General features: G+C 37.9%; 1 protein-coding gene across 4 annotated transcripts in view; it reads right to left on the bottom strand.

Moving 5' to 3' along the window:
* The window catches only part of agbl1 (AGBL carboxypeptidase 1), a 286,400-nt gene that overhangs the window by 46,169 nt on the left and 217,093 nt on the right, over window positions 1-23,138 (bottom strand). For all 4 annotated transcript variants that reach the window (XM_065291580.2, XM_065291581.2, XM_073813242.1 and 1 more), the window contains 3 exons: window positions 14,405-14,534; window positions 11,473-11,604; window positions 8,278-8,454 (listed from right to left, as the gene is read on the bottom strand). In XM_065291580.2, coding sequence (XP_065147652.1) covers window positions 8,278-8,454; window positions 11,473-11,604; window positions 14,405-14,534 — 439 coding nt within the window. The remainder of the gene's footprint in view (window positions 1-8,277; window positions 8,455-11,472; window positions 11,605-14,404; window positions 14,535-23,138) is intronic.

Below are 23,138 nucleotides of genomic sequence, written 5' to 3' on the forward strand. Positions count from 1 at the left end.
CAGACTGATAGATCTAAATTACTTTCTTTCTCATTTGTTGTGTATGGATTTTGTTTTTCCTTCATAATAAAAACCTTAATTTAAAAACTGCATGTTGTGTTTACTTGTGTTATGATATTTTTTTTATAATTTAAATAATAATATTTTCACACCACTATACAGGCTTCTCTCCCTACCTGACTGGCACATGTGTCTAAACATAGGTGTATGTGTTTATTTGAGTGTATGCAGCGTGCATCACTACGAAATAAATCCTCTGCGTTGTCTCTTTCTGCAGATGAGGCAACTGACATTTCCTCTCATATGCTGCCACAACACCATCATTTAACATTGGCTGCTGATGAATGGTGTATGGAAACGGACCGAATCGAAAAGCCTGACCAGCAGAAATCATTTAGGGAGATCAGTGATGCTGGCTGTTTGAAGGACTGGCTTCCCTTGCCTTGGATGACATTAAGAGAAGCTAAAGGTATTCAGAACATCTAAGCCATGTGAGAGCCAGTGAATCTGAACAATGAGGTCAATAAAATAACATGGAATGTAAGTGGATATACATTTGTGGAATGCTGAAAATGTTTCCCAAACGATTTTCCTGATACTATTAATTTAATTCCTATTATGTATTTGCATTTAATACAAAATTACAATGAGTTTTAATTGTGTTTTGAGCCTTTAGAATATGTTTGACCTAACTACAGTCTTAATTATGTATGCAAAAAAATACTAAAGCAAGCTTAGCTTTTTGTAAATCAGCATATTTGCTGTATATTTGTGGTTTGTGTACAACAAGTGCACTGCAAAGAAGAGATCTGTTAAGCTGTTTTTAATATATGTGCTGATCCAAGATTGTAAATTTATAGCTGATTTTTTTCTGCCATGTCATTGTACATTGTGCAGCACTGTAGGAAACACAGTTGAAAAACTTTAGTGCTGCATTTCATTTTGCACCTGCAAACCAACCCTGATGTTCAACTTAATGTATTAAAAATTATTTAATAATCTGTACCTGTACATAATATTCTACCTGTAAATAAGTAGATTGGATTTTGCTTTACTTAATTTTGTAATGCACCAATGGAGGCTGAGGTATTGGAGTCACATAACAGTGTTTCTTCTAATCTCACGTCAATCTTGAGTGGGGCGGTTTCCTGGACAAGGTTTATCCTAGTCCAAGACTAAAATGCATGTTGAGCTGCTTTAATTTAAAACACCTTGTCCTGTTTAATTTAAACACATTTCTTTGACGTTGTATTGTCTAGAGATGCAAACCTGTAGTGTTTTTTTTTTTTGTAGGGTTTGTTTGTAAAAACTTCCTAAATACCTAATATTAATAAGGCCTAGTCTTGGATTAACCTAAACCCTGTCCGTGAAACCGCCACATAGAGTAGTATTGTATCCTTTATATATATGAGGAGTCTTTCGTTTTATAAAATTTATAAAAGACAAGCCAGCTGTACTCTGACTTTCTTATTTAGTATTTTTGTCTTACTTTCAGTACAAATAGAATTTTTTGTTAAATAAAAATGTATGAGCAAATTTACGTTAGAAAATAAGTCTAATTTTTAGACAAAAAATATCAGATTTAAAACAAGCAAAAAAATCAGCTAATGAGGTAAAAAAAAAATTGAATTTAGTGTTTAAGAAAAAAGTTAATTTATTTCAAGATTTTTTTCTTATCCCACTGGCAGATTATTTAGCTTTTTTAAGGACAAATTCACTTTTGATATTTTTGTATAAAAACTAGACTTATTTTCAGTGCGCCACTTTCCTAAAAAAAAAACAAGCCCCTGGAGGCGTACTGCGGGCGAAGCAAGTCACGAGCAAGCAACACACACAACACATTAACCCACTAACCCTGGATAATTTATCATTCACTATATGCACTTACGCGATGATTGCCAACAAAACACAGACATTTGATGCAGTTTTACTTACCGCATGCGACTCATGACCCAGTTGGGACCGACCAATTTCAACAAAATCCAACATTAAACAAACACACCGCAAAAAAAAAAACACACACTATGCTGCTACTCCGGATAAACTAAATACAATTTCCTTGGTATCCATAATGCTGGTTTCCTTGGAAAGTTGAACAACCTTAAATTTTTCTCGCAAAAAACAGCACACTCTTTGGTGACATTGATTTCGTGTCAGCTCTTGGTTTGGGTGTGTGTGCTATTCCGGGTGAAGTGCCCATATAAGGACTTCCACTGTACTTCCAGCACTGAAATTGCCCATAAAAGAAATAAAGCAAGATTGTTATAAAAAAATAATTGAACCGTGACAAAGTGCTTTTGGCACAGAAATATTCGGTCATAAGTCCAACTGCTTTTTTTTTAAACGTTTTCTATGTTTTGCACGAGGAATCCAACTCTTTAGAATGCATAAAATAGCTTTAGACTGCCCCTTTAAGACTATAAAAAATATCCATATGACTTACTATAAGTGCTATGAGATCTCTTAAGGCAAATGACAGCTTGATATGAAAAACACAACAAAACATAAAGCGCATATTCACTTATTCACTGCAATTCTGCAGGAGAAAATCCTAGCAGTGAGTAAATCATGACATAATATTCATCCTATATAAGCCCTTTACTAAACTGTAACCTACAGTAAACTCCTGTTTGGCATGAAGTTGTAAAGGCTGTACCCAGCTGACAGTCAGATCTGCACACTCAGCAGGTCTCCTCCCTTTGCTGTGCCTTGCGAAATATTGCCGATGCCATAATTAAAAGCCGTCCTCTGAAATTAATCGCGTATTATGAGAGTTGCTTTAATCAATTTGCAAATATCAAATTACTGTCTCCAGCATATGTTACTCAAAGTGGCTGAGGCCAACGTTATTTATTTCTTTTTTAAAAGATCCAATTAAATTTCGGGAAATCAGATGGGTCATAACTCCACTTACTGTCCTGAAATACAATTATCAGATCAATCACCTTCAAGCAAATGCCTTTCAGTGGAAGACACAGAGGAGCAAGCTGACTCACGGTCGGGAGCGGTACATTCAATATTAACCTTGAATGACACGATCATTTTAAAGTCAACAGGAAAAAAGCTTTGAGAACACAAGTGAAATGGAATGGTTAAATACAGAATTTACTGAATAGCTAAAAGCAGGTATGTTTAGTTTGGCATAATAAAGCCGGGTTGGAGCTGATTGGCTGACACAGTCAGAAAAGAATGATCAAACAATTGGCGCTTTTAACAAGCACAAAGTTAAAGCTAATCTTGCATACTAGCGATGACGCTTAGTGACGATTCTCTCAGACCAATCAGTGATCTACAGTGTTTTCGCATCACGTTTTAGTATCAGCTCAGCTCGCTTGGAACCCAAAAAAGTATTGGGTAGGCCTACTACTTACTGTACCCAGTGGAAAAGCCCGCAAAAGTAAGCTGGCCCGACCCAACCCATGGGGTACTATGCAATTGAAAAGCCCCAAACGGTCCTAAGCTGTCACTGGGGCAGTACCCTTTTAAAAAGTCCTAATATGTACCATTTATGAAAATGTAGCAACTTTTTCTTTAATTTAGCGCTTATGTCTGTTCACTTGTCAGAGCGGAGTCAGTGAAATCCATTCTACTAGAAAAATGCACTCATAAATTAAACTCTGTTTTAGCTACAGCCTTGACTTCCACGCTGCTGCTTCCTCAAATCCATTCCAATTGCCTAATTACACTCACCTAAAGGATTATTAGGAACACCATACTGTGTTTGACACCCTTTCGCCTTCAGAATTGCCTTAATTCTACATGGCATTGATTCAACAAGGTGCTGAAAGCATTCTTTAGAAATGTTGGCCCATATTGATAGGATAGCATCTTGCAGTTGATGGAGATTTGTGAGATGCACATCCAGGGCACGAAGCTCCCGTTCCACCACATCCCAAAGATGCTCTATTGGGTTGAGATCTGGTGACTGTGGGGGCCATTTTAGTACAGTGAACTCATTGTCATGTACAAGAAACCAATTTGAAATAATTCGAGCTTTGTGACATGGTGCATTATCCTGCTGGAAGTAGCCATCAGAGGATGGGTACATGGTGGTCATAAAGGGATGGACATTGTCAGAAACAATGCTCAGGTAGGCCCTGGCATTTAAACAATGCCCAATTGGCACTAAGAAGCCTAAAGTGTGCCAAGAAAACATCCCCCACACCATTACACCACCATCACCAGCCGGCACAGTGGTAACAAGGCATGATGAATCCATGTTCTCATTCTGTTTACGCCAAATTCTGACTCTACCATCTGAATGTCGAGACTCATCAGACCAGGCAACATTTTTCCAGTCTTCAACTGTCCAATTTTGGTGAGCTCGTGCAAATTGTAGCCTCTTTTTCCTATTTGTAGTGGAGATGAGTGGTACCCGGTGGGGTCTTCTGCTGTTGTAGCCCATCCGCCTCAAGGTTGTGCGTGTTTTGGCTTCACAAATGCTTTGCTGCATACCTCGGTTGTAACGAGTGGTTATTTCAGTCAAATTTGCCCTTCTATTGGCTTGAATCAGTCGGCCCATTCTCCTCTGACCTCTAGCATCAAAAAGGCATTTTCGCCACAGGACTGCCGCATACTGGATGTTTTTCCCTTTTCACACCATTCTTTGTAAACCCTAGAAATGGTTGTGCATGAAAATCTCAGTAACTGAGCAGATTGTGAAATGCTCAGGCACCAACAACCATGCCACGCTCAAAATGGCTTAAATCACCTTTCTTTCCCATTCTGACATTCAGTTTGTAGTTCGGGAGATTGTCTCGACCAGGACCACACCCTTAAATGCATTAAAGCATGCCATGTGATTGGTTGATTGTGATTGGGTGAGTGTACAATCCATATAACATAAACTTAATTTCGTGTTTTTCGATGTCACTACTTTTGCCTGCTGCACAAGGTAAACAAAGTTTTATGCTGAAGCTGTTATAACCTTCAAAAAGTTGCTCACCAAAACTTTCAAACCAATACCATCTGACATAACAGAGTGTGTACTGCCTGTTTAATGTCGATTTAAAGAATAAGTGATATTATCCAGTCAAACCTGCACTCCTTTCATAAAATGGTACAATAATATTTCAACTTTTCTCTAAAAAAGTGTTTATCACAGCTGCGACAAAATTAAACCTAATCAGAAAGTAGCACTCAGCATACTTAATTAAGAAACTTTCATCAAGTCTCTCGTTTATCTTAATCCATGTGTGTCCTCACAAAAACGACGATACTTGATTAGGTTCGGAATAAAAAGGAAGTGCGGAAAGTCGACAGGAATTTCATACCGCCGCCTGAAATTGCAAAGCTAAGGTGATTAAAGGTCTCGTCTTTGTGATGTAAATGAGATTCCTTTTGAAGATTATACATTGTTTGGCAGAGACACCTTGTGCCTGGAGTAGGAGACGGTTAAAGAAAAGATCTTTCCAGTGTCACCGGCAATCCGGGATAACGGATAAGTTTCACTTCATTTCCAGTTGTGCATTTCATGCTCCACTTATGAAGATCCGGAGAAATGTGGCAGAATATCGTGCTGAGTTTTTTTTCACAAAATCAACAACAGAGGGTTTTGTTGTTTAAAACGTGACAGATTCGACATCATTTCCATCTATCAAACCAACGGAGTATGTAAAAGCTAATTTATCAAAATCCCCTTTTTGCATAAAAGTCAGGTTTAGCGTGACATGTTTTACGCGTTAGTTGTACGTCTGATCGGGGACTGAGGGCAGCAGTGACAAAGACTCCGTTACTCGGAATGATCCGGACTCTTATTCACTGAATGGGAACGTAATTAAACTTCATTCCCCAACCGAATCCCATAGCTCGCCTGGGCTGCTAATTGGCATGAATTAGCTGTGAACAGAGGGAATGTTTCTCTGCATTCCTATTTCTTTCTTTCCCTCTCTCTCATTTTGACATTCCCACTATTAAAAGGCTAAGAGAGGGCCCACTTGAATTGGCTCTACAGTCTAATGGTCTGCCAGGTCCTTGACATCACCGGAGAATATTAGTACAGACTTTTTAATCAACGGACTCTCGGGCAGCCGCCCATTGCTAAAAGTACATGTACCAAAACATCTGGCCTGCCAGCTGCGCCTGGGCGTGCGGCTCGTAATGAAATGTCTGATTTTCTGATCCATTAGTCCAAATCTAGACATTTAGAAGCTCATGCTTCGTGCATATTGTCCGACACGCTCCTCAAACACCAACAGAGTTTACTCTGAAATCGGCCTTCGAATGATGTGTGCAGATGTCCGAAATCAAGTCTATGACCTGGTCATTGGAAATCAATGGATTTAATCAAAGAGATCAACATTAGGCTGCTTAGGATGGAACGGGTTAGCCTTCGCTGGCATTTGTGGCCAAAAATCATCTTTTTTTTTATTGACCATTAAAACCAGCTGTCTATTTTCTGATGACCTTATACTGTAGTAGATGTTTTGCCAGTGGCCGAGTGCTCTCTAATGCATGAAATGGTCTTTTCTACCTCCTTTGATGTCACAGCTTTGGATATTCGCTCGAGATTGTGTGAGATTTTGCATTCCCATCAGCAAATCGGAATGGTTGTGATGTCATTTACATGAGAGCGCAAAGTGATAAGTCACATGACATTTAGTGAAACTAATTGTTGTAAACAAAAGTGGTGTGTATTTTAGGCAAGCAGGTGTGTTTCTGAGCAAGTGAATAGGAATGTTTTCTGCTGGCATTACAGAATTCCGGTTTGACTTGTCAGCCAATCAGATCTTCTATCTGCTTGAGCAAAGATAGGGCTGCATTTACCTGTGTCCTCGTACTACCTCTGTTTTCATTTGAGTTACAAGCCCCGTTTTGGCAGGAAATAAGGACTTGCTAAAAACTTAATAAAATGTCTTTCCCTGAAGAGCTGACATTCTCATATCATGCTCTGTTCCTCGACCATTAGCACTTTTCAAAAACATTTTTCTTACTTACGGGACCTTTAAAGGTGCAGTCGGTGGTCAAGAGTGATTCAGCAGCTTGTCCTTTATTAAAGGGCTACCACACCTCCAAGTATGTTTCCAAATGTCATTGCATTATAATCACTATTCTGTAAGGAAATATCATGTGTCAGTATCGCTAACGTTACTCTAGAAAATTTTTGTATCTACAATATCAAAGATTTTATGTGTATATAATTGAAGTTCCATTACGTAAAAAATCAGTCCACCTGGAGGCTATCTTCGTAACAGCCCAAGCCTATAAGTATATACAAAGTCCCCTGCCAAAATTCAATTTCAAACCAGCAATAAGCAGGGGCGCAACTAGCAATGTTGGGCCCTATGAAAGAATATAAGGTTGGGCCCTCTTCCACACCCATGCTACCACTAATAAACACGTTCTTTTGAGGCACCAAAGGTCCTTAGGGTTGTCCTAACCCCCCCAACCCTGGCAATAAGACATGACAAGCATGCTCTTTTTGGCTTCATTTTTTGAACCAGGATGAGCTTCAGAAAATCGGCCATCATTCAATAGCATTAAATGGCTAGGAGAAGCCAGGATAATGTAACTCCATTTGTGTTCGGCTGAAAAAAGGAACTTAAATAGACCAAGGATAGCCCGAGGGGGAGAAAATACTGCCTTTACTTCCTTTAAAGTAGTAACGTCTAAGAGTTAATTCTCAGGGAAGGTAATATCAAGGTATGTAGGCTGCAATCTGAAAATCACATGTGGCTAAATAAGCAGGTTAATGAATGATTATTAAAGGAGAAGATAATGAACAGCTGGGAAATCGAGGGATGGTACCTCAGACACCATCATTAGAGAAAAAAAGCTGTGGAAGAACAGATGGAAAGTGTCAGGGGATAAAAATAAGGTCAAATTTAAGCCAGGTCTGAAGCAGATCTGTTCATGTTAGACTGCACTATTATTAAACTGCAGTCTGTTTAATAATACAAAAACGTAAATACTACACTAGTAGTGTAGTTTGAATATTTTTAAAGTTTTAGACCACTTTGAAAACGCCTTAAAGCAACACTAACACTGTTTTTTTACCTTTAAATAATGTCTCAAAAATTATTTCAGTGATAGAACAACTTTTAACTGGACAAATTGTACTGTTGCTGCAACCTGAGCAGCCTCCTAGCTGCTACAAGCACACTCTGAAAGTGGCGGTGGAGGGTAGAGCACACAGCCCCGCCCCTCCCCCTGCCTGCAGAAGAGTGTCTGATACCAGGCACTGTTGCGCTTTTCAACCACATGGGGGAGCTGTAAGTCATTTTTACATGGAAACTACATAGTGTTGCTTTAATAATTGATTGTTTCATTGTAACTGACCTTGTAAATTCCCTGATTGCAGCCGTTATAAGTGTTTTCCATGGTGTAGCTTCTGAGAACTCCAATTTCCCTCCAAACAACCACCCGTGCCGTGGATGCCCGTGACTTTTCCACCAGATAGTTGCAGTTGTTGAAAGAGAACGCAGGAGCTATTCGGTCCAAAGTTTTAGCGATGGTCTGTAAATACAAATAAATATAAACACATTATATTATTATAGAATATAGAGGACATGATCAAACCAGGCTTGCCGCACACTTCCTGACAAGCAAAGCCAAAACATTTTGGTCGCCCCCTGGTGGCTGGCTACAGTATAGGTCATATACCCCGCCATCTCATTGTAAGCACATGGGACTTAAAAGTCAAATTACACTTCAAAAAATATTTTTTACAACAATGTTTTCTGTTTGGTTTAAGTTGGTTATTAGATGCTGATAAAGAGGGATGCGACGACTTAGTTTCTGTGTTTGTGATTGAGTCAAACAGTAAAATGGGCAAGGCCATGATAATACGGCTACATGGTTTTGGCTAGAAGAGATACAGCTGTGGCTTAAATCTCGCTGGATTTTGGGTTTAGGGGTAGGTTTGAGGGTAGGATTAGGATGAAAACAGCAGTTCCTAAATGGGATATAGCTATGGCCTAAATCCCATTAAATGTTGGTTTTAAGGGTTAGGTTTGGGGAAGGAATAAAACAGGTTCTTGCTAGATGGGATACAGCTATGACCTTAATCCCATGAAATGTTGGGTTTAGGGTTAGTATGAGGATAGGACTAAGGAGAAAACAGAGGTTCTGGCTAAATGGGATACAGCTTTGGCCTAAATCCTGTGAAATGTTGAATTTAAGGTACCCGTGAGGATAGGAGTAGGATCAAAACATAGATACTGGCTTGTTGGGGCACAGCTGTGGCCTAAATCCCATGAAATATTGGTTTAAGGGTTAGGTTTGGGGGTAGGATTAGGATGAAAATGGTGATTCTGCCTAGATGTGATACAGCTACGTCTTAAATCTCATAAAATGAGTGTTTAGGGTTAGTATGGGGTTGGGACTAGGAAGAAAACAGGGGTGCTGGCTAGATGGGCTTCAGCCTAAATCCCATGAAATGTTGGGGTTAGTATGGGGGTAGGATTGGGATAAAAACAGAGATTCTGGCTAGATGGGATACAGCTACGGCCTAAATCCCATGAAATGTTGGGTTTTAGGATAGGTTTGGGGGTGCGATTAGAAAAAAACAGAGGTTCTGGCTAGATGGTATAAAGCTACAGCCTAAATCCTGTGAAATGTTGGGTTTAGAGGTAGGATGAAAACATAGTTCCGGCTAGATGGGACATAGCTATGACCTAAATCCCATGAAATATTGGTTTAAGGGGCTCAAACTGATTTTGCCAAAAGAGAGATGTCCTAAGGGCAACATATTGTGTTGACCCAAGGACAACATTTTTTTAAATAAAACCTAAACCCACCCCAAACCTCAACACTAACCATAACCAAACCCTATCATCAGAGGGACATGATAAGTGAAAAACAATGGTCTAGAAACAGATAATTCTGGTTGTAAGCTTAAACTAAAAACAAACTGTAAACTTATTTCTGAAATCTGATTGGTCGATTGAAATGTTGTCCCAGGGTCAACATAATGTTGCCCTGAGGACATCAACCACTTGGTAAATTCAGGAGAGACTGTTTAAGGGTTAGGTTTGGGGAAAAGATTAGGATGAAAGCAGCGGTTCTGGCTAGATGGGATACAGCTACGGCCTAAATCCCATAAAATGTTAGGTTTAGAGTTAGTATGGGGTTAGAATTTGGATGAAAACAGAGATTCTGGCTAGATGGGATACAGCTACAGCTTAAATCCCATGAAATGTTGTGTTTTAGGATAGGTTTGGGGGTGGGATTAGAAAAAACAGAGGTTCTGGCTAGATGGTATAAAGCTACAGCCTAAATCCTGTGAAATGTTGGGTTTAGGGGTAGGATGAAAACATAGTTCCAGCTAGATGGGAGATAGCTATGACCTAAATCACATGAAATATTGGTTTAAGGGGCTCAAACTGATTTTGCCAAGTGAGAGATGTCCTAAGGGCAACATATTGTGTTGACCCAAGGACAACATTTTTCTAAATAAAACCTAAACCCACCCCAAACCTCAACACTAACCATAACCAAACCCTATAATCAGAGGGACATAATAAGTGAAAAACAATGGTCTAGAAACAGATAATTCTGGTTGTAAGCTTAAACTAAAAAACAAACTGTAAACTTATTTCTGAAATCTGATTGGTCGATTGAAATGTCCTGAGGACATCAACCACTTGGTAAATTCAGGAGAGACTGTTTAAGGGTTCGGTTTGGGGGTAAGATTAGGATGAAAGCAGCGGTTCTGGCTAGATGGGATAAAGCTATGGCATAAATCCCATGAAATGTTGGGTTTAAGGGTAGGTTTCGATAGGATTAGAAAAAAAGGGTCCAAATGATGTCATTAGCGCAAAATGTCAGCGGTTATTTTTGAGATATTCTGTCTACGTCTATGGAGAGACATCTTACATCTTTTTATCTTTTTTTTATGATTTAAACAAATATAAATAAAAGGTGTTCACATAGCTCAGCTGGTAGTGCATTGCATTAGCAGTGCAAATGTGCTGACAAGAAAGTATAGCTTAAACTGCTTTGGATAAAAGCGCCAAATGTGTAAATATAAATTTATATATAAATATTCAAATTTAGCTTCAGAGGCTCGAATTGTTTGTTCTGGACAATCTTTGGAAAAACAGCAGATATCAAATGCTCAGTAGCTAAAAACACAAAATTTGCACATTACAGATTCCACCGATTTACATATCCCCCTTAACTTTCCATTAACTCAATTCTTCATAGCCAAAACGCTGCAGAATTTTTTTTCAGGCACACTAAACTTCAAATAAAGACTTTCTCACAAACCAAACCAATCACAAAACAACAGATGAAAGACCGACTACATTATGTGTATTTAAACAACTTGATATGCAGTATAGCTTACAAATCATGCATTGTTGCATTATTTAGATCTCCTCTAAAGCTCTAGTGTAGAAACATACGAGATCAATAAGGAGACAATTTGAGAGAACAGCAGACTTCATTCATTCACTGTTTACAAGGAACAACCGAGATATAAAGGAGATCTGCGATTCTTTTTTGTTTTCTTTTTGTAGGAGGTACTCGTACCCTGTAACCCGGGTCTTCTTTCAGGGAGACCGTGTTAATTGTAGATCCAGATTGCCAGAGTGTTTCCTTCATGCTGCAGCCGTACAGAAAAACATTTTTCTTCCTGGAGTGGCCATGGTAATCGCAAAACACCTGTGGGATGTGATACAACACAGCTGTATTTCAAAAGAGAGATAAACAAACAGCACGACTCTCTACAAGCACGTGCAACAGCAAAGAACGCAGACATAAAATGTCAGATGAAAACTAAGGCTTGCAGCCAGCAGTCTTTCTTAGCCTCCCTGACACACTGTTAGCTTCAGTCATTGCCAAATATAATTAATCATGTCACAAAACACGCACACATGCACACAAAGAAGGAAAGTGACGTGGCGCACGACAAATATAATACAAATTTTGTCTCTTCACAGCGTGGGCGCTAATTGGAGTCGGTGGATCGTTCCATGCGTGTCAGCTTTTTTGAAAACTCAACAAGAGTGCGCTTTCATTAACCGTGCGAGTCATGCCGTCCCGCATTCTGGGTTTCTGTTAAATGACAATAATGATTTGACCAGGTACGCTGCGTATTTATTACTGTGATTAATTTTGAATTACGGCATAATTGATATGTAAATGTAACTAATTGTGCCAGTGCTAATGTTCTATGGTTCTCTGCAACAAGTAAGTACTTCTCAATTACAGGCTAGTCGATTGGTCATTTCCACATAATTCCTCAAATGTTATAATTAAGTTTTAATTCATTTCATTGATTCAGTTAGCGACGTAGCTTTCGGATTCAAGCACAGTTCAGACTGTGCCGTACCAGAACTTTATTAATTTAACCTTGTTTAACAGCGTATTTTACACACAACACTTCTCTCTCGACTCAATTTCCATCGTTTTTGGTTGTCTCTCCCTGACTCACAGATGGCTCCATTACTGAGTTTTCTGAAAAGCTTTTGAAAAAGGACAGCAGGTGTAGAGGAAAACAGAAGTTATTTAGTGCTTTCATAACATCAGGAGCTCACAGGCAATGGACGTGACTCTATGAATAGATCGGACTAAAAATAAAAAAAGCTTTTAATCTGTGAGACCTGTGAAAATGGAAGTCATCAAATACCATTAAACGTTTGACAAGGTTGCATTTTTGAAGTGACTCGATTCCAGTTTTTTCCCTCATGTGGCACAGATCGGATATGACCCGCGAACGTCCAAGCAGAAAATCCATTCAGCTGATCTCCGGGTCTGACGGTACCACTTTTAGCATAGCTTAGCATAATCCATTGAATCTGATTAGACCATTAGCATTGCGCTCAAAAATGACCAAAGAGTTTTGATATTTTTCCCATTTAAAACTTGACTCTACTGTAGTTACATCGTGTACTAAGACTGATGGAAAATTAAAAGTTATGATTTTCTAGGCTGAAATGGCTAGGAACTATACTCTCATTCTGGCGTAATAATCAAGGAGTTTGCTGCCCTACAGTACCATGGCTGCAGCAGGCGTAGTGATATTACGCAACGCCCGAAAATAGTCCCCTTGATTACTTGCAATAGCAGGGGAATTTTTTCGGGCACTGCGTAATATCATTGAGCCTCCTGCAGTCATGTTACAGCAGCAAAGTCCTTGATTATTACGCCAGAATGAGAGTATAGTTCCTAGACATATCGGTCTAGAAAAAATCGCAACTTTTAATTTTCCGTCGGTCTTATTACACGATGTAACTACAGAAGAGTCAAGTTTTAAATAGGAAAAATATCAAAACTCTTTGGTCATTTTTGAGCGCAATGCTAATGGTAATCAGATTCAATGGATTGTGCTACGCGATCCTAAAAGTGGTACTGCCAGACCCGGAGATCGGCTGAATGGATTCCAAAATTGTAAAAATCAAATGTTTCCCTCTAGGGGAGCTGGAAAATGAGCATATTTCCAAAAAAAGTGGTGTGTCACTTTAAAGGAAGAATTTAGGGCTCGTTATAGTTGTGCGTAGGTCCTATGGCATGGGCGCGACAGAGTAGGTTCCGCGTCGGTTTTCATTTATACTTTTGCATCGTCGTCCGCGCGCAGACCGCTGGTAGGCAGTAACCACGCGTGTAATCCATGGTAGCAGCGCTACTGTCAAGGAAGAAGAAGCTTGACAAGTTAACCCACAAACGAAGAAGGAACAGCAACTTGTTGTGTATGATTTGAGAAGACAAGCAATGACTGAAGTAAATAAACAGCGACTTTTGTTGCGGTTTGAGTTAAATCATTCCTCAACTTGGCCATTCTTTGTTTTCACCGTCGCAAACGGAAATACCTATGACGCAGTTTTTTTACCTGACGGGAGGGGTTCTGGCGGACCGTAGAACTGACGCGCTGTTAAAATTTTTGCGAGGTGCACCTAAGGCTAAGCAGAGCTATGCACAGGCTACGGATAGCCTACGCCGTAGCTACGGCATAGAAATTACGCATGACTATAAATTGGGCTTTAGACAACACAAATTAATCCTTGGAAATTGGTACTAAAGTAAACTGTTAGCCAAACCTGCTATGAGGCAACTGCTGGTCGATCTGGAAAAAAAATCTGCCTGCAAAGATGCTAAATTATTAAAAAGAAATACGCTGATCTGTCAGTAAGTTGCAACAGTAGCCACTCACTGCTTGTTCCTCATCACCAGCCACAGATTTATATCAAATCAAGCTCACCACCATGCTATCGTCTCTCATGCAATGAGGCTTATTTAGTCATTTTTTATATAAAAAAAAAATCGAAATACTAACTGCAAACTGTGTTATGATCAGCACTAAAGAGTGCTGTGACTGTTCTAATGTGCAGACATGCGCCCACCAACCAACTATTGGATTTGATCAGCGCTGACCTCCGAGATCACAGAGCGATTTCCAGCAAGCCCTTGAGGAACTCTTAAGATTCGGTAGGGCGTAGTACAGTGAGATTTAATGAAAACTTACCAGTGGAGTTCTGCCTATGCTGTTGAGGTAATACAGGAACCCTTTGGTGTGATAAATCGTCGGGCTTAAAACAGGGTCCGGTTTTAGCCACTGCCTGTTGAGATCCTCTCCGCTGAGAGAGCAGCGATTACTGAAACGAATGAACACAAGACAGATATAATAAAGATAAAGACAAAAGAACGAAAATGAAAAAGAAGAATTTCTTCCAAGAAAAGATATGCAATCTTTGTATGCTTGTGCATGTCCATACATCTGTGAGAAATTCTATTAAAGCCTGTTGAATCGCGGCTTTCCTATCTAAGCGTGTTTTTCAGAAGCGTACTGGCTTCCGAAAGGTCACCGGTGGCCAGAGCTATCTAGCAATCCACACATTCAGCCTGTTGATTAGAGGGCATAGCAGAAGCAGAGCTTTATCTCCTGACAAAATACTACTGGCATTTGGAGGCAGCCTGCCAACTACTGACTCCCCACTTTCGGTTCCTGAAAACCAATTATAAGACACAATGTTCAAACATTAGCAAATTGATAGAGCGCTTTCGAAACTGCGGCGGTTCACTGTTGCTTTCTCTGATCGCAGGTGCCTTCATGATTCTCTCTTTGTTTTTGTTTTATTACTCAATCTTGAATTGACTGAAATCATGTAATGCTTTGGTTAAACACCATCTTCACCTGAAAGTAAATATCATGCAACAAACTATTAGTAAAACGAATACCACAGATGTGCTTTTCATCCGATGTTTAGGATTACAAAGAATGAAATGTGAAAATAACGACGGCACGAGTGTGAAAGATGAAAACTTTGTGTTGAATCTGCTTTTTAACAGAAAGAGTTGACTTTTCTGAAGATCCCACCGACTGAACCGAAATGCCTTTAGGTGCATTAAAAATTAACAAATCCACAAATGAACTAAAAGAGCTGCATGACTATAAATACGACCTGCTTTTAAACTCTCGAAACTTATACACCAAAGGAAATGTAAAATCGTGAATCAGATAAGTGAATATACTGAAGGAAGAGACAAGCAAAACGTAACTGTACAACGTCCAATAGAGATTTAACAGGATGAGATGAACATGATCCAGTATGTACGCGTCATGTTTACCCCAAGCAGTTTCAGAGTTTGCAACTTATTGTGCGATTAGGAATTTATTGCCTGATAAATATTTGACAAACCAAACTAAAGCAATGCATAAAATGTTCTTTTCTTTCTTTTTTCTATTTTTTGGCCCCATTTTTGTTCTTGACAGAATAATTTATGAACGCCGCTCTCTCCACTGATGGCAACTAAGTGGTAGAACTGTGTTTTTTCCCCTTTTATGGTTTCCCGAAAAATGACAGCACCTCTAACACGCCCCGCTTTTAAAATGTCTAGTTCGTGCTATTTCACACAGTGCAGTGCATTGCATGACAAATTCTGCAATAGTCCATAGCAACCTGGGTCTTAACAGAAGCCAAGGTGTATTAGTTTAGGTATAACATTTTAAAAAGTCGGTTGACTTCAACCCTTTACATCTGAAAAACAAAATTATATACAACTCACAAACAGTGTAGAAGGCGTTTGACTCAATCCTCTCTTAAAAAAATATGTAAAATCGCATAATATATTTATGACATGTGGACCATTACACAATAATTTATGATGGCGCAGTGGATAAGTCACACGCCTTTGGTGTGAGAGACCCGGGTTCGAATCCACTGTGACACACCATTGTGTCTCTGAGCAAGACACTTAACCCCTAGTTACTCCAGAGCCATGCAACCTCTGACATAGCAATTGTAAGTCGCTTTGGATAAAAGCGTCAGCTAAATGAATAAATAAAATTAAATATATCAAGGGTATATGTATCTTTACATGATTTAAAGGCACACCATGGAACTTTTTGTCCACTAGGGGGTGCTACACATGTATTTTTCACGTCTAGCGCCCCTAGAGGCCACAAGTGCAGCAGCACTGTCGCAAAGGAAAAGAAGACAAGTCTTTAGGTTACGAAGTGTGCCTTCCAGCATGTCATGTGTCATATAAAATAATTTCATGGGTTTTATTTTCATTAAATGCCAAAAAAATCGCGTAGCTCACGTTTACAAGTTGTAACGGTGGTCGCTTGGTTAAAGTTTATATTTTAAAAAATATTGTCCTAAAGGGGAATCGAACACGGATCGCCCGTGTCGTAGGTCCATAATGCCACCACTGCGCCACAATGTCACGTGATATAAGTCACTCTCTAAACTCTCTTGAGTAGCTTCCAGTAAAATTCACGTAAAAAAAGAGCGTTCGGGCGCCAGACATGACTTATATACAGATGTGGCCTTTAAAAACGCGCGTTTTCTCCCGCGGCATTCGCCAAATCGTCTCGCGGAGTCACGCAGAATTCTGCAAGTGTTTTCAGGGGGGGGGCTACTTTCCCTTTTCCCTTAATGTGTTTCGCTTCACAGAAAATCCACCAGGTGGCGCATAAAAAACTACATTTTTATATGCGTTGTCATTGCGGTTGTTTCCAGAAGTTAATAAGGGCATTGCTGAATATTTAACATTTCTATTAAAACAGCAAAGTGACGTCAACCAATTCTTGCCAGCATAACAGCGCATACATATATAAAGATGACTGTACGTGCAATGGGCATTTATACTAAGTGCAACAAAGAATTTAGTGTGAGCCTAATACACTTAACTCTATTTACAATGAATATCTTAATTATTTGTGTTGTCGAATTTTGACACCGTTTCATTGTTTGTTCATAATATTAATAATTATGTCAGTTTTTCTAAAAGTATTAATATTTTAAAGAGATTCATGTGGTATAAAAATACATGTTTTAAAGTTAAACATGTTGTAAAAATATATTAGCATTATTGTTCTTAATATATTAAGAACAATAATATGACACATGTATATTGCGCTAAATTGCTTTACATATGGAAAGAGGAATTCTTCTCAACCACCACCAATAATGTTTAAAAAATATTCTTTAAAAACGGCGTTTAAACCCACGCAGAGCGAACAAGAAAACATGGGCCTACATACTGTACAGTGGGCATATGATATCTTTATTTAGTTTTAAATATTTAAAACTTTAATAATACCTTTCTTGCGCATATAGGCAGTCAGTGTTATGATTTTTTTTATCCTTTCAGCCGTTATTCATAACAGTAAAAATATTCAGTGGCTTTGTAAATATATTACTAAAATAATGGATTAAAGTAACTTTATAAAATCTCTTAATGTCACTTATGTATTTTTTAGTTGGTCAAAACAAAATAAATGGCTAGAAATAGAACAGACATTTTAATTTAAAATGTACATATATTATAGGCGTATATTATAGGTCCTTCCAGATATCTTATCTCAGACGTTCGCAGTCAACACTTTTAAAACTTATTATATAAAATCTAATTTATAAATTAAAAAACAAAGTTTTAAGTTAAGACAATAATAAATATGTTTATTTTTATTGAAAGAAAAACGTAGAAAATGTTATTATGGGTATAGTTGATGCAAATAAAGTGTGCAGTATTCAAAAAATGCAAACAAATTATTTCTAAAAGTGGCAAGATTTTAAAAAGATAAAGGTGGTATAAAGAAAGACGTTAGAAAAGTAGAGGTATGCAAAAGAGCACAGTTTAGTTATTGTTAATTAAAGCGGTTTTATACACCTTTGTTTGAATTGACAAGCATTTTATTCGCCACTTTCAACACATTTTGTGATTGATTTACTGATTTATTACAGAAAATTGTTGTCAGAAGCAAAGCTATTGTACAAAGCATCTTTATATGTATGTTTTAAAGTTAAAAATGTTGTAAAAAATATATTAGTATTCTTTTATATTAAGAATAACTATGATACATTTATATTGCGCTAAAATGCAATATACATTATTCTGCAATATAAATTATTCTCAACCACCACCAATAAAGTTTAAACATTATTCTTTAGAAAAAAACGGCGTTTAAACCCGTGTTGCGTGGAGCGAACAAGAAAACATATGCTTACATGCTCAATCGGCATATGATTTCTTTTTTATTTAGTTTTACAGTTTTAAAAGTGGCAAAAAAGTTCTTAAAATCTAATGAATACCGGTTTTGTAAAATGTATATAACTGCAGATGCGTGCGTGGGATCCGGGCAAGTATCCTTTTCCTCCAGACCTTGACGCATGGTCGCGGAAAAGCGAGAAATATATTTTTTTTAAGTAAAAATATTTTGCACAATTGATATATTACTTATGAATATTTTAGGAAATTATTTTTGACACACTTAGGTTATTACGTGTATTTTGGATTTTAATTTCATTACTGTCTGTGCCTATCCGTGGCCTCATCCGAGCGCACTTTCTTTGTCTTGCGTCTTAAATTGAGAAACCAATAAATAAAACGACAAAAAAAGATGCCCCGTTTAAGTGAATGGGGAGGACTTGCGTATCATATGCACGCCAAAGTGGAATTTGGCGTATGTATTGCACGAGTTTTACACTTCGTGCTATTTATACGCAACCTCAGGAGACTGGGTTGGAAAAGACTCACACACCTTTCCCTGATGCATGCCCACACAGAAATACTGAACTCCCTGGACATTCGTCCCCTAGCTCATGAGAGACTTTGGAATTTCTATTATACAACCGGCGCAATGCGCGACGCGAGTTTTTTCTGCGTGAGTAAAGAGCGCATTGATAATATGCGTATTAACGGAATGACAACGCGGGTTTGTTTATTACATACATGGATGCGCAGCAGCACAAAAACGCTTTTTAATATGAAAAATTAAAGGATTAAAATGTAACAGATTATTATTGAGTCTCTTGGACATAAATGATGACCAATTATGAGACGTTAGAAGGCTTAAAGCTCACGTAACACACGCTGTTTCTGCATTTCTGATATTAATCTGGAGTACCTATGGAGTAGTATGACATCCTTTATATCTCTGAAGAGTCTTTAGTTTAATCAGATTTATAAAAGAAAGATTAGCTTCACCGAATCTTTCCGATAACGTACGAAAAAATGAAGAAGGAGGAGTTATAACACGGGAGGAGCGAGTACGAGTCATGCAACACTATACAACACTGTTTTAACTTATGATTCACTACATGTTCGTGTCATTTATATAATATACACGCGCCTATTTCCAACATAAGACAGAAGTCTTACTTACCGCGTGTAACTCGTCATGAAAATCCACCGCATCAAACACACACACGCAAAACTCCGCTGCTAATCCGGATAATAAACTATATCCATTGTTTCCATAAGGCTGGATGTCTTCTCCTTACATCCAAAAACACACTTCTTGTTGTGCCATTGTTGACTTTTGAAATCAAACAAAGCTGAGTGGCGTGATAAACTGTTAGCAAGCTCTAGCGTCTCCCGTTGACTGACGGCTGGGCGGGGTTTTCCAGGGGAAGTTTTCCGGCGGAAGCCCATATAAAGAAGTGATACGTATCGAAAACCCCTGAAACGTCAGTTAGAACCGTAATCGAAAAAAATTAGCCGAAACTTGTACGAACCCTGGCGAAGTGCATTCGGCACAGAAATACTCTGAAACACGCCCAACTGCATTTTTGACACTTTGCCTACGTTTAGCATGAGGAAACAACTCTATAACTGTGTTAATAAGTCAGAATGCTTGAAATACCATTAAACCCCCCCTTTAAATAGCTGCTTCATCTGTAGCTAAGTAAATAAATGCTTTGCTTTAAACAAATGCATCTACTTTTAAATGTTTTTTTTTTTAATGCTACCCAACGGATTTATTGTATATAATGACTCTGCACCTGTAGATATGGTGAGATGAGAAAACATTTTAAGTAATGCTTTTAAAAAAAAACATTTCGCTGTCCAAGTGCTGAAATGGCTCTCCACACGTTTGTAAATTCTTTATCTTTTGTTTGTAACAAATAGAGTATTTTTACAGTACAAACCTTATATAAAGCCTATTCTAAAAATGTAATTATACACCATGTATTTCTTTATAAAAGTATACAATATCAGAACTAAACCCATCATTATTTTTGTTCAAATTATGAATTATTTATAAGTTTAAAAAAGACAGTAATAGTACTATTTAGTAAAAAAAAGATTTATATAAAAATATACTAGGTATGTTAATGTGAGAATATTTTACATCTGTCGTGTGATTCTAACTTAAAAACGAAAGTAAAATATGTTCGTCCGCATGGACATTGAAAATTGTGAAGTTTATTTAATATTATATGTTGTTATAATATTATATGTTGTATGTAAATTGTAACGAAAGTAATTCCCCCTGGGATAAGTATTTTTGCTTCTGATTAATAGCGCATATTCATCTGAGAACTGATGATGTCTGTGTGTTTCAGACCCTGGCTGTGTGCCCTGAAGTGTATATGACAATAAAGTAGTAAATCTCAATGTATTTATTTTTAAAATGTATTTTAAATAGGCCTATAGGCTCAAAGGTTTTTTTGGTTAAAAAATTCACAGCACCCCCTGTTCAAAATGACTTCCAGCGGCCCTGCCTTGACGCTTTGTGTGTTCGACTTTAAATGGTGCGGCGCTGACTGGTCGGCGTATGACATCAGAGTACCGCGAGAGCAAAGGTAAAGTCGGACCATTTGTAACATTTCGACTTGCTCTCGCGGTACTTTGATGTCTTCGTTGCCGAACTGTCTGCGCAGCGCCACATAGAAACGCCCTTTGACTCTTTAAGGCAAAGTACCAGCAACATGAGAAGTGGTGGCACGCAAAAGAAAGTGAAGGTACGCAGTACGCTAAAATATAAAGCGTCTGTACTGCGAGCACTGGTATAATTATTTACATCGTGTGTTGCTCTTTCACCATTGTGCACCCGCGCACTCGCTCTGTAGTTTGTAGCTCGCGCTCCGGCTTCGATAAACAATGCCCGTTTCTCAATACCAAGTAGGGGAGAGTGGGGCAAAGTGAGCCAGTGGGTAAGTTGACCCACCCCCTTTATCTAGGCAACCATACAGTTTTGTAGCCGTGTGACCACAAATACAGGTAGCAACCATAATTTATATGTTAAAGAGAAGGACAAATTAAAGAGTTATGATTAAAGTATGATTTTTTTTAACAAAAAAAAAACAGTTTTTATCCTATCAAAGTAAAATTTATACATACCAGGTATAAAGGCTGTTATGTTAAAGTAGATTTATCCAGGTCTAAATATTCATACCATAAATATTTGTGATAGGCTAATGTATAAAACCATGTGAATGATTTAGCTAAAGATTAGCCTGAATTACTAAGCTAGGCAGTTTCCCAGAACGGTGGCTGTGGGGCAAAGTTCAACCCCACCATGAGGCACTGTAACCATTGAATATGTTTCATTAAAAAAAAATTCTGTGTAGTTTCGCACAACTGATTTGTTCATTTTTAAACATTTTAGAAAACATATCATGCTAAGACATTACCATATTAATTAATTTTTATGCATTTGGCGTTTTGCAGGTCTACACTGAAAAAACAAACATACCACTCAGAAACGTCCATTGACAATCTCCAAACAATAAGTTGCTCCTCAAAATCTGTATTTTCATCTGATACAGACTCAAACATGAGTGGATGACATCAGAGTACCGCGAGAGCGATTTAAAACCGACCTCCTCCGCTTTATTTCTCGCGGTACTCTGATGTCATCTGCTTGTCGGTTCTTGTGGCGCTGCGTAAAGTTGACCACACCTAAAAAATGTACTGCTAAACTCGACAGAAATGCTCTGTATACCAGCACCTCCTTTATTAATTTGTATAGCAGGAAAAGCTCTATTTTACTTCTCAGCGTGATAAATAGCTTACAAGGTTTGGTGTGTGAGCGTGTGAACTGACAGAAATGCGTGTGTCGCATGGTGATTGCGTGGGACTTAAGAGCCTAGCATAGGTGTCATTTAAACTGGGGACGCTGGGGAAATGTCCCCACCACTTTTTGAAATGGCTGATTTTGTCCCCACCACTTTTTGAAAACATTTGGTTAAAATGATCTGAAAAATCAAACAATACTTACACTGCAATACTTACACGGTGCGACTTACACTGCAAAAATGACTTTCTTACTTAGTATTTTTGTCTTGTTTTCAGTAGAAATATCTAAAAATTCTTAAATCAAGATGCTTTTTTCTTGATGAGCAAAATGACCTAAGAAAATAAGTCTAGTTTAAAGACAAATAATATACAATTTAAGTGAATTTGTGATTAAAAAAGCAAAAATATCTGTCAATGGGGTGGGAAAAAAATCTAAAAATAAGATTTATTTTTACTTAAACACTAAATTTAGGCAAATTGCCCCATTGGCAGATATTGTTGCTTGTTTTAAGCACAAATTCACTTCAATTGTATAGTTTTTGTCTAAAAGCTAGACTTATTTTCTTGCATCATTTTGCTCCTCAAGAAAATACATCTTGATTTAAGAATTTTTAGATATTTCTACAGAAAGTAAGTCAGATTTTTAAGAAAAAAATGATTAGTATTTTGTTTTATTTTCAGTAAAAATATCTAAAATTTCTTAAATTAATATGCTTTTTCTTGATGAGCAAAAATCTAGTTTTTAGACCAAAAATATCAAATTTAAGTGAATTTGTGCATAAAACAAGCTAAAAAATCTGCCAGTGGGGTAAGCATTTTTTCTTGAATTTTTCTTGAATTTAGTGTTTAAGAAAAATGTTCAAGATTTTTTGCTTACCCCATTGGCAGATTTTTTTTAGCTTGTTTTATGCACAAAATCACTTACATTTGATATTTTTGGTCTAAAA

Source organism: Paramisgurnus dabryanus, chromosome 23, assembly GCF_030506205.2.
Source record: "Paramisgurnus dabryanus chromosome 23, PD_genome_1.1, whole genome shotgun sequence".
NCBI lineage: Eukaryota > Metazoa > Chordata > Actinopteri > Cypriniformes > Cobitidae > Paramisgurnus > Paramisgurnus dabryanus.